Consider the following 16,582-nt stretch of genomic DNA (forward strand, 5'->3'; position numbering starts at 1 on the left):
GTAGGAAGGGGATGTATGATAGGCATACGCGTGACAGGAAGGGGATGAGCTAGGTGTGTGCCCATAGGAATGGGAAGGTCTAGGGGTATACATGTGACAAGATGGGCGGACCCTAGATTCATGATGGCGGCCTAACCTTGGTCATCCTTGGGCTGGTTTCACTTCTGGTGTCTCCTACAAGGAAACAGACAACTACTATCCTTATCAGAAGGGAGTGGGCCCTACTTGTTGGATAAACAGTGGTGTCTGCTTACTCTAGGTGGCTACTCCTGATGACCTCCAAGTGTAAAGTCATTTGCAAGCAGCTAAGTTTGGCATATATTTGGGGGAGACAACTTGGGAGAAATCCTTTTGTTTCCCATAACAAAACCTACAACAAAAAATGAAAAGTCTATAAATAGTTCCAGGTCTGTTTGTTGACCTTTAGGAGTTTTCCATTTGAGTCTGATAGGGTGCCAGGCCTGGCCCCAAAGTCTATTTTTGGTATTCCCCAGTGGCTGCATTGCTTTGCTCCCCTTGCTGCTCTGTTGCATGCCCTTAGTTAAAGCTGTAATCTTTATGGAAGCATGCTGATGCATTTGAACCATTGAACTTCTGGTTAGTAGTTGAATACTTAACCATGGTACCACCAGGGCACTTTATGCAGTTTATAGAGATATTATTCTAATCTTAGTCTTAAAGTATTTTTGTAAGGGATTTGACCTTGATATTTTTATGCTCATTTTTATTTAAATTATTTTCTTGAGTGTTTGGAAGAAGGAATTGATGCTTCCTCTAATGTTTCCTCCCGACCCCTATTGTTTTTGTATAATGTTAAAAAAAATATGGCATTTTTTGGATTTCCTAACCCTGCTCTCCTGTATGTGTGTTTGTCCTCAATCTTTATCCCAGTCACAGCAGTTTTTCCATGTTGTGGGACCTTGTCCTGTGAGGTTATCTTGGTTTGCAAGTTTTGAGAATTCAGAGGCTCTCATCTTTCCCAATTCATTCAAACTATTCCATAGATCTCTTCCATTCACTTACTCGGTAAAACCTACTGCTCTTCCATACCTTCCAGTGTGCACCTGTTTGTTGTTTTAGCATTACTGGGGCCTCTTTTGTTTCCTTTTACTTCCTTCTGCACAAACTGATTTCCCTCAAGAGTTTTTTGGTATTTTTATCATGGGTTTTCTTTTTCATATAGTTTTGTTGCATAAGTTGCCCATATGTCAGACAAGAAGCTTAGGGAAAAGGAATTCCTCCCTAAAGCAGCCCATCAATCAGTAAGGAACACTAAATCTGTGATGAAAATGGATTTCTTAGAGATTGGGCATGTATTAGAAGGCCTGAGAGTGGGGTGGGCTTGAGGCAGGGCATGCACAGTAAAAGCTAGTTATGCCTCATACACACTTAAATATACCCACTAAATGCTTGCTAACCCACAGCCATGCCCTCAGTATGGGTGGGAGAAGAGCAGTCAAGGAAGAAGGGGATGTGAGATTAAGGACAGACAAACACCGTTCCATCTTGGACAGCCTGTTCTTGTCTATGAGAGTGTGCTAGCAAAGACTTTGTTTTCACTCATAAAAACCTCCTTTCGGCGACGTTGGATGGTGTAAGATATGACAACAATAATAATTTATAAATTATCAAGGGTTCATCGGGGAGGGGGGAATGGAGAGGGAGGGGAAAAATGAGCTGATACTGAGGGCTCAGGTGGAAAGCAAATATTTTCAGAATGATGAGGGAAACAAATGTACAAAGGTGCTTGATACAATGGATGGATGTATGGATTGTAATAGGAGTTGTACGAGCGCCCAATAAAATGATGGAAAAAAACCCAGCCAACAACCTCCTTTCCTTACACTTATGTGAATTCTGCCATGTGAATTCTTCTCACTCCGAGAGACAAGAACCAAGGCAAAACATCTCAATGTAACATATGGAGTTTTGGTTTTACTGTTTAGTTGCTCTGTTTTTTCCAAGGACATATGGAAGACTGCAAAACATTGTTGTCAGTTGCCATCTTTGCAGAATCCTTTTTTGAAAAAAAAAAAATGATAATGGTTATTTTAAGAAACTAATGTAGGGGAGGTGGGTGTGGGAGACCTGCTAGGACATGATCAAGGGGAATGTAACAAAGAGGAAGTGCTGAAACCCTGGTGGGGACTGAGCATGATCGTGGGTCAGGAGGAGAATCAAGGGAAATAGTGGAAAGAGCTGGAGGAAAAGGGCATTTATAGAGGTCTAGATAAAGACATGTACATATGCAAATATATTTATATGAGGATGGGGAAATAGATCTATGAGCCTGTATTTATAGGTTTAGTATTAAGGTAGCAGAAGGACATTGGGTCTCCACTCAAGTACTCCCTCAACACAAGAATACTTTCTTCTATTAAATTGGCATTCTATGATGCTCACCTTCCTGACACAACCGCTGAAGACAAAGCGGGTGAATAAGCAAATATGGTGAAGAAAGTTGATGGTGCCCGGCTATCAAAAGATATAGCGTCTGGGGTCTTAAAAGCTTGAAGGTAAACAAGCGGCCATTGAGATTGGCCATAAATTGAACATGATTGAAGCTACGCGACAGGTACACAAGGAGTTTTTATATTATCCTTTCTGCTTTCCTATTTATACCGTGCCAAATAGTTGTTATGTTTTTTCAAAGCTAGCTTTCCATTTATCCCTACTTTGTTAGTGATATTACATTCATAGAGAAGTACATCTTAATATTAGTTTACATAAATGATACTACTACATATCCCAGTGCCTTTCATTATACCTTTTCCTTTGGTTATCTCATTACACTGAGGCACAGTCTCAGTTTGCCTCATTGAAGTTCAGATTGACATATCTCATTATGTCTTGATCTTCTTCCATTTCACTATACACATAAACTCCTGCCCCTCTCAGCTTTACTGGTGAATAGCTTACTATGCTACTTATAGAATTTTACCTTTGTAGTTAGACCCTCCCCCCACCCACAGATAATTATTTGTTTTTGATTCTATGTGACTCTTTGTTTTAGGGAACTCATATTACTTTGGTTGTTATATCAAATTTGGTCAGTATAGTTATACTTCAGCACTTAAACCTGGCATCTGTAATCTTACTTTTCTACAAATCATATTTTATATTCTCTGGATATCTTCTAATGTAGAATTTATATCCTATTTTGGGGATAATAGCATTTTGTTGGAAGGAAATAACACAGGTAAAGCACTGACATAGAGCTCTCCACACTCGGCATTTAAGGTGTATTCAGGGAATGTATTGTTTTGCTTCTATTGATACTTGCTTTATTATAATGTAATTGACTCCTTGGAATATATATGAGGAGGCTTCCAAAAGTCCGTGGAGTAATTCTAGTATCTTTTAATTCTACTTTTCTAAAAATGTCTTGAAGCTCTTTTGTATGTCTTATCTTTGGTTAGAAATGATGAAAAACATGGATTGTATCTCCCATGACAGATAGCAGCGGAAGAACCTCCACCTGAAGGCTGCAGTTCTTTTTTTTCAATTCATGGGAAGAAGACTTGTAATTTTGATGACATTGAGACTCTTCTGCGCACAGCATCTGAAAGGTAGTTTGTATGTTTCTTTAAATAAATGTCATGCATTTCATCGTGCTTTTTTTTTATATTCTCTTTTCAATTGTAGCTTAGGTGGTTTGCGTTTCAGATCATGAACCCTGCATTTCACGGTCTAAACTACCAGTGAAATCCCCAAACATCGTACCCCTTCCCCACTCCTTAATTTCCCCACTCACCAGCCTCCATTAAAAGTGACCTCATATAGTATTTACCCTTTTGTGATTGGCTAGCTTAATATTCTCCTGGTTCATCCTTGTCATGAGCTGCTTTGGGTTTTGTCATTGTTTCTTCATGATGCATAGTATTCCATTGTTTATATGTACCAAAGTCTGTCCATTCTTCTGCTGATGGGCATTTTGAACAGTTGTGCAATGAACATAGGGCATATGTCTGTTCTTGTTATGGTTCTAACCTTTTGAGGATATACATCCCACAGAGGGTTACTGGCTGGTCTAGAATTTCTAGTCAGTGTTGGGGTAGAGCCATTTTGCTTTCCATAGTGATTGTACATATTTACATTTTCCTGTGCTATGAATGAGGGTTCTAGTCTCTCTGCAGCCTTTCTAGCATTTTTTATTTTCTGTTTTTTTTTAAAAATTTGGCTGTCATTGTCAGTGTAAGGTGGTATCTCATTTTTGCTTTGACTTGCATCTCCCAGGCGGCTAGTGATTGTGAGGTTTTCTTCATGATTGTTGACTCTTTGGATATCTTCTTTGATGAGCTGTTTGTTCATGCCCTTTGCCCATTTTTAAATTTGGCTATTCATTAAAAAAAATTATTGAAGTGCTGTAGCTTTCTATAGATTTTTAATGTTTTTGATTCCTTGTCTAAGATGAGGTGGATGAATTTATTTCTGGGTTCTCTGTTCTGGTCTAGGGATCTATCATTATACCTGTACCAGGGTGTTTGAGGTACTGTGGTTGTGTAGTAGTTTTGAGGTTGGAAAGTGCAAGACCTCCTACTTTGTTCTTCTTCCTCTTCAGTTCTTTGCTTATCCTGGGTCTCTTAGTAATTAGTCTTTCCATTTCTTCAAAGAATGAGGGTGGGATCTGGATTGGAATTGCATTGTATTTATAGATTGTTTTGGTAGTTGACATTTTCACAATATTAAGCCATCCTATCCATGAACATGGAATATTCTTCTACTTGTGTCAGTCTTTTTGATTTCCTGTAGTACTGTTCTGTAGTTTTTTGGGCACAATCTTTAGTTTCTCTTGTTAGTTTTATTCATAAATATTTCAGTTTTCATGTTGCTATTTTAAATGGTATTTTCTTTATTGCCTTTTCAGAGCTCTTAGCATTAGTATATAGGAATCCAATAAATTTTTATACATTAATCTTGTATCTTGCCATCACTGTGAATTCTTGTATAGAAAGTGTACCTTCAGATTTTCCTTGTTTGCTATGGGCCCTGGTGGTGTAGTTGGTTATGTGTTGGACTGCTAACTGCAAAGTCAGCAGTTTGAATACACCAACCACTGTGTTGTAGAAGATGAAGCTTTCTGTTCCCATAGCAATTTACAGCCTTGGAAACCCACGGTGCTAAAAAATAAACCCACAGTGATAAATCTGCTCTGTCATATAGTGGGTTTCAATATGTCAGAATCAACTTGATGGCAGTGAGTGTGGTATGGTTGTGTAAGTGTAGTGGTTTATAAATTCGGAAACCAGGTAAGCTAGATTCGAATCTCACTTTTGTCACTTAGAATAGTTTAATGAACTTTGACAATTTAACTTCATCTTTATTTTAAAATGGAGATAATAGGAATAATTAATACTACTGTTATCATTTGGTAATAACTATCTATGATGTTGCTACATAGGCTTTATCATCAGCTTAGTGAAGAAAGGAACACAGTGTATATTAAAGCCAGTTCCTTAAATTGTGTCTTAAATGATATTAATGGTAATTAACTCTCAGGATATTATTAGATCTAGACAATGAAGAATATTTAATGGATAATTATAAGCTTAATATGCATTAGAGAGCAATAATTAATAGGCTGACTTTTGTGCTCTCAGATTTCTTGTTGACAAATGCAATCGGTGTCTTGTTTGGCTTGGACAGCATACTCATTGTACCTTCTGATTCTACTATAAATTGGTAACATTTGTTGCTATGCGGAGTCAGAAGTCCTGATGACATTTTAGGGTCACTGTGCGTTAGAATCCATTCAATGGCAACGGGTTTGGTTTTGGTTTAGTTCATCTCTAGCAAGGCTGTCTGCCGAGCACAGGATGTTTGTATGTGGCACATGCCTGCTCGATACCAGAGTGTGTCATAGTAAGATAGGCTAATGATACACATTACAGATATCTCAGCACTAGGCTATGGATGTTTTGAATGGCTTTGTAATAAACTGATGCTCTGTTGGCTAAGCAAAATTGTTTGCTTTTAAATTCTTTAAAAAAAAATATAATTTGTTCAGTTTTATTGCTGCAATAATGCAGATACTTATAAAGAAAAGAGTGATAGTATGCCAGTTCCTGAGAAGACGTAAATACTACTTTTAATGGTTTCATAGATCATTTTAGATTTTTTTCCTGTGGTTACAAATTTACACACAGAGTGGTTTATGTTCACTTAGTAAGTGTCCATGCATCACATTTTTCCCCCCTGAAATACCTTCAGTTGCAGTGAAATCAATAGTTAATGAATGATCTTTGTGTGTGAGGAAGGTGCTCATTTTTATTTAAAGTTATCTTAATCACAAATGCTATGTAATTTATAAAAAACAAACAGAAAAAACCAGCTTTTACTTAATCGAGCCCAAAGCATCCAAGAGGCAAGGGTACTCTCTTAGAAGGCATAGAGGGATCTTGTGTTTAATATATGAATGGTAATCGATTTTATGACTATCCCATGGTATTTAAATTACTTAATATTTCTTTTACAATTAACCACTATGGAATGCCCATATTCTTATGTCTTTACTTTCTTTTGAACAGTTTATTAGAAGAATGATTGGTAAGTCATTAAGTTTATGCCTTAGGTATATTAATATCTTGATCCTTTTGTTAGGGGAGATTTTAATATGTTTAGCAGGCAGACTGTGGTAGAAATTTAGAAATGGTAGAAAGGGAGCCTTACTATAACTGGTAGGTAATGCATATGCTTAAACTTATTTTTTGGATCTTACATTATTGTACTTAGGTTTTTTCAGATAAACGGATAATTATATTTTAGTCCTTAGAGAAGATTGTACTAAGGCTTAACACTAGGAAATTTAGATTTATATATATTTTTTCCCTCTCCAGAAATTGTTAATAATTATTAATCAAAATTCTAATTTATGTAATATACTTTTATTATTTTAAATTATTAATAAATAAGAGTCACTTGGCAGTTATTCTAAGTAACTGACAACTAAATCAAGACTGTGGTAATCTTTATATTAAGAAGCTTGTAATTTTAAATAATTGTAGCTGAAATTTGCATTTTGTACAGTTTTAAAGTTTAAAATTTGCATCTTTCTATATATTTTTTTCCAGACCTAAGCCATTATTATTCAAAGGAGATCATAGATATCCGTCATCTAATCCAGATAGTCCAGTGGTGATTTTCTACTCTGAGATTGGCTATAAAGAATTTTCTACTTTCCATCAACAACTCATATCAAAAAGCAATGCTGGCAAAATCAATTATGTATTCAGACATTATATATCTGTAAGTATTGACTTAGTTTATTCCTGTTTTAGATATTAATTTTTTCCAGCATAGCCTTAGAACATTTAGAATACATTTTGAAAAATCTAGCACTTTCATCTATTATTTGTTCATAGGTGGTGTTTTGTTTGTCTTTCTGAAGAAACAAAATAATTAGGTTAAAATAGTTGCTTGTTTGTTAATCCTTTACTTAAAAAGAGCTACATAATTATTCTAATTTTAATATGGTCTTGAAAATGGAACGAATTCATTTTTTACCAAATTTCATTGTTCATAAAATGTGTTAAAAATTGAAGTTTTAAACAATTGCAAGTATACATTAGTGTTATCCATTATGCTGTGCAGTTATCACCACTATTTCCAAAAGCTGCACATCACTCCAGACAGAAGCTCACTACTCTTTAATGCAATCACTTCCCGTTCTTCCCTTCACCCTATCAGTGGAACCATTAACGGGAATTTTTGTATTCTAAATATTTCATGTAAATGGGATCATTTAATAGTTGTCCTTTGTATGTTACTTATTTCACTTGCATAAAGCTTTCAAGGTTCATTCATCTTGTAACATGTATCACAATTTCCTTTATCTGTATCACTGAATAATATTCCATTGTATGAATGTACCACATTTTGTTTATCCTTTCATCTATTGAAGGATACTTGGGTATTTCTACCTTTTGGTATTGTGATTAATGCTGCAGTAAACATTGGTGTACATGTAACACTTCAAGTCTGATTTTTAGTCTCTTGGGTATATACCTAGGAGTGGAATTGCAAAGTCATGTAGTAATTCTATGTTTAACTTCTGAAGGACAATCATAGCTATTTCATTTTATATTTATTTCAACACTGCATGAAAGTTTCGAATTTTCAACAGTCTCATTAATACTTTTTACTTTCTATTTTTCTGATAAAAGTCCATTACTCTTCTTTTTTTTTTAAATCATTTTATTAGGGGCTCATACAACTCTTATCACAATCCATACACACATCAATTGTGTAAAGAGCATTTGTACATTCATTGCCCAAAAGCCCATTACTCTTAATGGGAGTAATTAGTATCGCAATTGTAGAAATTATTTGTAATTTCCATTTTTTCACTGTTCCCTTTCAACCTTTTGTTTTCCTACAGCTTTTCATATGGTGGAGGGAACTAGATTTCTAGAGAGGTGAAATAAGGCAGACTTGATTTAAAACAGGTTTTAAAACCATGTATAACATTTAAAATATTTCTATATAAATATTTCAGTTAATCCCCAAAGTTTCTATGTCATAGTAAACTCAGTAAATATTGGGTAATACAAAAAATATTTATATGAACAGAAACAAATCTATCGGTGTTTAGTTTTTGATAACTCCTACCTACCTTCCCATTCCCCTCTAAGTCCTATTGCTGGCATTAGACACTCAGGTGTGTAATGTGCTATTTTGAATCAGGTTGGTGTTGAATTTAGAGTTTTTGTCAACATAAACTCTGCAAGACATATATCCAGTACATAAATAAGCACACACATACACACGAATGGTTCCAATAAAGCACTTCTGGGATTGAGACTTTACCAATTTTCAGTCCCTGCTCTGTAGGTTCTGAAATTTCATTTTCTTCTTCTTTTTTTTTTTTTTTGTGTTGCTTGTGACTTTTTTTTTTTTAATTTCCTACTTCAACCTTGGAATTCCCATTTCCACAACTGTGGGTAGAATAAATGAAGCAAAGGAGATTTTTTTCCTATATCTAGCATTTTTGGGGGGTGGGAATATACACAGCCTAACATTTACTCATTGAGCAATTTTTACAGGTACAGTTCCCTGGTGGTCACACTGTGTTGTTTTACCTCCATTAACTTCGATTCATTGCCTCTTAAACTTTAGAGTTGGTGTTGTCAATTTGATCTCATAGATCTAATTCTTTAAAACAGTGTCATACTCAAGACATTCTTTACTAATTGATCTGAGCTCTTGTTTCGCCTCATGGTGGCCTTAGGGCATATGCAGTTCATGGAGATCTAGAAATCTGGATTCCATAAAAACTTGAAATTCTGTTCTACATTTATTCTACCCTTTTGATCAGATTCTTCTATCCATTCCTTGATGAAACATTCAGAGAGGATAGCAGAGTACTGTCCAGCTCTTTCTCCTGACAAAGGAGGCAGTAGTTCATGGACGCACTTCATCTTCCAATTCTTGTGTCTTCTTCTTCCTCTGATGCTCCAGGCAATAGAGATGGACCCATGGTTGTTCTCTTTGATGGTCGTACCCAACGTTTGAAGTCCTCAGGCACTTCTCAGTGACTGTGGAGTTAGAATAGAGTATATAAAAACTGCATAAGGGCAATTGACTGGACTGTCCACGACAGCATAAACATAGATGTCCAGTCGAGAAAACGAATCCTCTGAAGTTTTTGGTTTTACTTAAGTAGTATTAGCAACTGCTCCCTTCTTCCTTTTTTGCTTTTGTTGTTGTACAAATTAAGTAATACAATCCTTGCCAACTTGACATTTTTCTGGTATACTGTTTAGTGATACCAGTTACATTAATGAGGTTGTGTAAATGGTACACTTAATAGATGCCAATTTTCCATGACCGTAGACAAAAACTCAATATTTCCTATCCCTGGTAACTACTATTAATTACACCACTGTGTACTTTTACTGATTCTTATATTTTAATGTGAGATCTACAATATATATCCTTTTGTGATTGACTTACTTCACTCAGCATAATATTCTCAAAGGTCATTCATATTTTAGCATTCATTAGGACTGAATTTCTCATAATGATAGAACAGTATTATATTGCATATATGTACTCCATTGGTGGACTCTGTTTCTTTCTTTTTGCTCATGTGAATAATGAATATGCATTATGTCTGTTGCTGTTTTTAGGTCCCCAGAGTTTATACCTAGGAGTGGAGTAGCTGGTTCATATATGAGTTATATTTTTAATTATTTGAAGAATAAGCATACTGCTTCCCATAATGATTGCACCTTTTTACATTCCCATCAACAATGAATAAGAGTGTCAGTTTGTCCACATCCTTGTCAAAATTTGTTATTTTTCTGGTTTTGGGTGCTTGACATTATAGTAGGAACCTTGGTAGTATAATGGGTTATGTGTTGGGCTGCTAGGTAACATATATATATATAAAATCATTTTATTGGGGGTTCGTACAAGTATTATCACAATCCATACATCCATCCATTGTGTCAAGCACATTTGTACATTTGTTGCCATCATTATCTTCAAAACATTTTCTTTCAACTTGAGCCCTTGGTATCAGCTCCTCATCCACCCCCGCCCCCCCTTCCCTCATGAACCCTTGTTAATTAAAAAAAATTTTTTTCATGTCTTACACTGACCAATGTCTCTGTTCACCCACTTTTCTGTTGTCCGTCCCCCAGGGAGGGGGCTATATGTAGATCATTGTGATCGGTCCCCCCTTTCTCCCCCCACCTTCCCCTTGCCCTCCTGTTATTGCAACTCTCAATATCGGTCCTCAGTGGTTTATCTGTCCTGGATTCCGGTGTTTCCAGTTCTTATCTGTACCCATGTACATGCTCTGTTCTAGCTGGATTTGTAAGATAGAATTGGGATCTCTAGTGCAGGGGAGGAAGCGTTAAAGAACTAGAGGAAAGTTGTATGTTTCATCAGTGCTTTACTGCCCCCTTACTAGCTCATCTTTCCTTGTAACCTTTCTGTAAGGGGATGTCCAATTGTCTACAAGGTAGCAAATATTTTATATGTTTATAATATATAAACTTTGAATTAATATTCACCCCATTGAAACCAACATTTAAATATTAGATAATAAGTCTACTGTTATTATTGGCAGCTTGGTTAGTTTTTCGGAATTAAAATTTTTATATGTGTGAATCGTCTTGGTCACATGGTTAATATCTTTAAAAAGTATATGTTCTAACTTTTTGCCGTGTTTAAAGATTTATTGAGTCACTACTCAATAAATGGGGGATGGCTAGTAGATGTAACATTACGATGTCCACACCATGCCATATCATAATGTAATCATGGGGACAATTACTCTGTTTACAGAACCCTGGGAAGGAGCCTGTTTACCTCTCTGGTTATGGTGTGGAGTTGGCCATTAAGAGCACTGAGTACAAAGCCAAGGATGATACTCAGGTGAAAGGTGAATTTTAAAAATAACAGTGTGTGCATGTTTCCCCCTTCTTTTAAGTATGAGAGGGCTTCAAGAAGTTTGTGGAAATTTTAAAGCCTTTTTATTAAAAGTTCATTTTATTGGGGACACTTCTCTTGTTGTTGTCTTTTAATGCCACTTTTTAGACAAACTTTTGAAGCCTCTTATATATGTTGAATGAAAACATATTGCCATACTGGAAAAATAATAGAATTAGGGTATGACCAACCTGTTTGAATCTTGGTTTTCTTACATTGCAGTTGGATTTTGCTGAAGTAAATTTTCTAGGTCCTAATTTTCTTCTCTATAAATATATAAGTGATACCAATTTCTCTCAAAAATTTTTTTCTCTCAAAAAAATTGTTATAAGAAATTAATAAGATATGTAAATAAGAAATTCAGGATAATTTTTTTTAGAAATTCAGTATAGTTTTGGTCACAGAAAAATTCAGTAATTAGAAACAGTTATAACTGTTATGTAATTCACAACTAACTGATAATTTATGACTACAATGTGAACTCTTAAACTAATATGTATAATTCATGAAAAAAACTTGTTTTTATTTCTGCACTTGGAATAGTTTAAAATGGATAAACCAAGAAAACACCCACTTTCACTGAGTTGATTCCATCTCATATTGATCCTACATCAGTTGACTTGGATACTTCTTATTTAATACTCCAGCATTAATAATCTAGGGTTTTGAGCTAACTGTCTCAACAACAATTTAATGTTTAACTTCTTTATTTCTTCCACCAATAAAAATCCAACAAAAAAACCCGAATCCAGTTTATATAATAAAATAAATAGAAGGTAATTTGTACCCTATTATTTTATTTTCTGTCAATAATTATATTTAGGATTAAATGGCCTAATTGAATATTCTTCAGAATCTTGACATTGAAAAATCTATGTTTCAAATTTTCAAGGCTATTAATTTTGAAAATTTTAATGTGACATTTCCAAAGTTTAAGAAAAAAATTGATGCTTTATGAAAATGGGAAATATTAAAGCATTCGTTCTGTTTTAAGAACTACTATGAAATGTTAATTGGGATATTTAACATGTTAAATATAATTTCATGTTAAATAAACTTAACATGTTAAGTGTAATTTCTGTTGTTTATTCTTTTATCTGAGCAATTAGACATGTACTTATTACACTTTCCTAGGAGCTGAGGTAAATACCACAGTGATTGGTGAAAATGATCCTATTGATGAAGTTCAAGGATTCCTTTTTGGAAAATTAAGGTGTGTATATTGTAATTATTTGGGGAAATGTCATTACTCTCTTTAAACTGCCAGACTTCCTGACAGTCTTTTTTTTAAAGACTTATACTCAGTGTCACGATCATCCTAGTACATTTTGCAATCAACAACATGGGGGCGAAAAAAGAGAAGAAAAAAAAACAAGCTACAGAAAAAACCCTTTGTTGGAATTCTTTACATTTTCCACAGAGCAGAAAGTAAAATCTTTCAAACAATTAGTCACAAGTTATTTATGACTAATTGTATAACAGATTCTACTTTCTGTTCTGTGGAAAGTGTTCTTTTGCCCTTATTTATGAGTATTATCTAAAACATGTTGTAGCAGCGGGGCTCTGCCACTGCTGTGCTTGGCTGAGTTCACAAATTTGTTGTAACCTATACCTTCCCTGCCTCCTCTCTGGCTCCCTTCTTCTGTTAAGCTTTCTTTCCTGGTAGGCATTAAAATCTTCTGCCACTGCCATAGCTACTGCTTGAACTACCACAACCAGGCACCTTGGTTTCATGGTTTGGCAAAGTGTTGACCTCCAGCACCACAAGGGCCAGTGTTTCTGCCTCTACAGTTTCCTCCCTTTCTCGATCCCAAATTGGAAGATTAAGTGTTGTAATTGCCAAAATCATTGTAGCTTCCACCATTTCCAAAATGGCTTTCATCCCTACTAAATCCATTGTAATCATCCCCTCTGCCTTCGTTTCCACCACGGTTGTCACCAAAGCTGCCATGTCAGCTGAAGTTTCTGCCCGACCAAAGTTGTCATTTCCACCAAAACCACCTCCTTGGCCACCACCGAAGTTTCAAGAACTACTTTATCGTTGTTGTAAGGAAAGAATCATATAAACATAGTAACATAGTGTATACCCCCCAAAATTATATCCAAGGTGATATCAGCTCCACAGTATTCAGCTTTACCAATTAGTAGAGTGAGATGACTTAATTAGATTTAACTGATTAGTAGAAATAGTTTCTTAATTCATATTGAATGACTATTGACCTGTTGAATTCATTGTGTGTACACCTGTTTTTGTGTAATATCAATTTTGGGGTTACTAACATATAATCAGGCTCCATTTTTATTGACTCAGGTTTCCAGAATCCTTTTTCATGTTCATATTTTATATATTTTTTGGTAACATGATTTATGCATTCATATCTCAAAGATATTATGTAGAATACTAAAGACTTTTTCTTATCTAGACATTCAGAATAGTTATTTACCTAAGTAGTATAATTGATTAATTTTATCATGAATAAAATTTTATAGTAGCTAATTGAAATGAAAGTATGTTGCATTTAAAAATGTTTTAATTGGTAGCATTTAAAATACAGGAGATAATCTCATCATGTGCCTTGATGTGAATGATATATTTTTGACTATGATAAATAACCTTTCCTTACCATCTTTAGTAAATGGAGTGTCTTTTTTTTTTTTTTAATGGATTGTCTTGTATGATGATAAATCAGAAAGCATTGCTACTGGGGTTTCAGTTCATACATGACTTCCAGAAAAGGTTCAGTCAAAAGAGTGGCTTCCAAGGGGATCTGGTGGGCTAATTAAATCCAAGACAGAGAAGTCAGCTTGTGTTAGCAAATGTACAATTCTGCTGGACATGGTTGAATTATGGAAAATGATTCAGTATATGTATTAATCCGAATCAATCCTTTTAAAAAAAGGGATATGGTGGCTGTTTTCTGAGATTCCAGAGGCATATTCTTGATGGATCTTTAGAAGGGCACAGGATGATAATGGTGTAGATTAGGAAGCCCTTTTCAGAACATTGAGACCTGCATTGGTGAGAAAAAGGACGGGAAAGTTGCATTGAGGAATTTTTTGCATTATGAATGCGTACCTGCTAATTCTTGGATGGTATAGTGATAATATTTATTATTATTAAATGATAACTTAATAGGGAAACCTTATACCATCTATCCTACAATCCCTATCTTACCCATTCAGGCTTTTTCTTTTGTTCCAAAATTCAGCAATTATTAGTACCTTCAAAAAAGTTTGTGAAAATTCTTTTTCTTTTAATTCTATTTTGCACTCATAAAAGCCTGCTTATAAAAGGAACCTGATTTGAGTCTCTCAAGGATGCCCAAACTTCCAGTTCAGTGTGGTATAAATTGAAGAGCACAGAACTTTCAGGCAAGGTTTAGAGAGAGGATAGATTACTTGTAGATAGAAGATATGTTGAGAAACAAATGTTTTATTTAATAAAGGTTTTTGTGATTTTGTCCACCACTTGTCTGTCAGTTTGTCATCCTACGGTGGTTTATATGTTGGTGTGATGCTGGAAGCTGTGTCACTGGTATTTCAAATGCCAGCAGGGTCACCCCAAGTGAGCAGGTTTCAGTGGAGTTTTCAGACTAAGAACAGATGATAAAGAAGGACTCGCTCCCCACCTTGGAGGAAAGAGCCACTGAAAACCTCATGCATAACTTCAAAACATTGTCAAATACTAAAGGCCTGAAGAATGGAAACAGAACATTGTCAGAGATGGTGCCAGAAGATGGGTCCCTCAGATCTGATACCGCTCAAATTGTGACTGAGCAGGAGCTGACTTCTCTGAGTAGCGTTGACCATGGTGATGTGAGTCAGGTAAAGCCTGTGGGAGTGGCTCCTTCAGGATCTTCGTTTTCTGATGGTATGACTCAAGGTAAGGAGAAACAGCTGCAAAAATCTACTAATGATCAGAACTTGGAATGTGCAAAGTGTGAATCTAGGAAAATTGAAAGTGGTCAAAAATGAAATGGAATGCATAAAGATCGATATCCCAGTCATTAGTTGGCTGATATGGACTGGTATTGGCATTTTGAATCAGAAAATCATATGATTTACTATGCCGAGAAGAAGACAATCACTACTTTCCAGTAGGTGTCAACTCATAGTACCCCTATGACGATAGAGCAGAAATGCCACATCTGGTTTCCTTGCTGTAAGTCTTTATAGGAGCAGATAGCCTCATCTTCCTTCCTAGGAGGGGATGGTGATTAGAACCACTGACTTTGTGGTTAGCAGCCCAGTGCTTTGCTCACTGTCTTGAGGGCTCTTCCTGCCCCTAAGAATTCTGTCTAATCTTTTGAGTTGCTCTTGTCAATTTGATCGCAGATAGATCATTCTATTCTTAAAAGATACTACATTTTTTTTGCAGTGCATCATTCTTATTCATTACTCTCTTTAGGAGGTGGATTGACACAGTGACTGCAATGGTGGGCTCAAACATAACAGTTGTGAGGATAGTGTCCAATTGGGCAGTGCTTCATTCTGTTGTATATAGAGTCACTATGAGCCAAAACTGACTTGATGGCACCTAACAACACTTTCTCTGTTCCCGTAACTGCTCCTTTTTGCTTTAGAGTAAATTTTGACCATTTTGTCTCCTAAAGATAATTTTTCTTAAGGAATATCATTAATCATGGGTGATAGTTTTTATTTAATGAGCTAGTGTGATAAAAGATGACCTTAACAGAATTATTTTGGTTTAAGGTTAAACGTATATCTTGGGTTTATAATTTTGGTTGATAATATTGCCTCAACCAATTCAGTAAATCAGAGTGTTTTGAGGATTTAAATTTTGTTGTACACATCTGTTTGGTTCTACAGTGATTCTTCTATTATGTCTCTAATTGGAACATTGGTAGTGATAGCCAACACCTTACAGTTCTTCTGGTCTTAGGGTAGATGAATAACCATGGTTTGTATAAAATCATTATTCCTATAAAATTTTTCTTTTGAATGTTTGGTTCCTTCTTTCTTCCACAATCCAGACTACTAAAGATTTAATAGTCTTAGATAGCTGCTCCCAATCTTTTAAGACCAGAGATACTCCTCACTGCCCTAGGATGTTGTTGTTAGGCGCTATCTCATTGGTTCTGACCCTACGCACAATAGAGGAATCACTGCACAGTCCTGCGCCTTC

General features: G+C 35.5%; 1 protein-coding gene across 1 annotated transcript in view; it reads left to right on the forward strand.

Moving 5' to 3' along the window:
- Positions 1-16,582, forward strand: part of UGGT1 (UDP-glucose glycoprotein glucosyltransferase 1) — a 176,198-nt gene that overhangs the window by 44,941 nt on the left and 114,675 nt on the right. Inside the window, exons 6-9 of the mRNA XM_004703949.2 lie at positions 3,457-3,569; positions 7,071-7,245; positions 11,293-11,389; positions 12,571-12,649. Of these exons, the coding sequence (XP_004704006.2) occupies positions 3,457-3,569; positions 7,071-7,245; positions 11,293-11,389; positions 12,571-12,649 (464 nt within the window). The remainder of the gene's footprint in view (positions 1-3,456; positions 3,570-7,070; positions 7,246-11,292; positions 11,390-12,570; positions 12,650-16,582) is intronic.

The sequence above is a fragment of the Echinops telfairi genome, unplaced genomic scaffold, assembly GCF_000313985.2.
Source record: "Echinops telfairi isolate 266 unplaced genomic scaffold, ASM31398v2 ScPeMD7_4;HRSCAF=17, whole genome shotgun sequence".
In the NCBI taxonomy this organism is placed as follows: domain Eukaryota; kingdom Metazoa; phylum Chordata; class Mammalia; order Afrosoricida; family Tenrecidae; genus Echinops; species Echinops telfairi.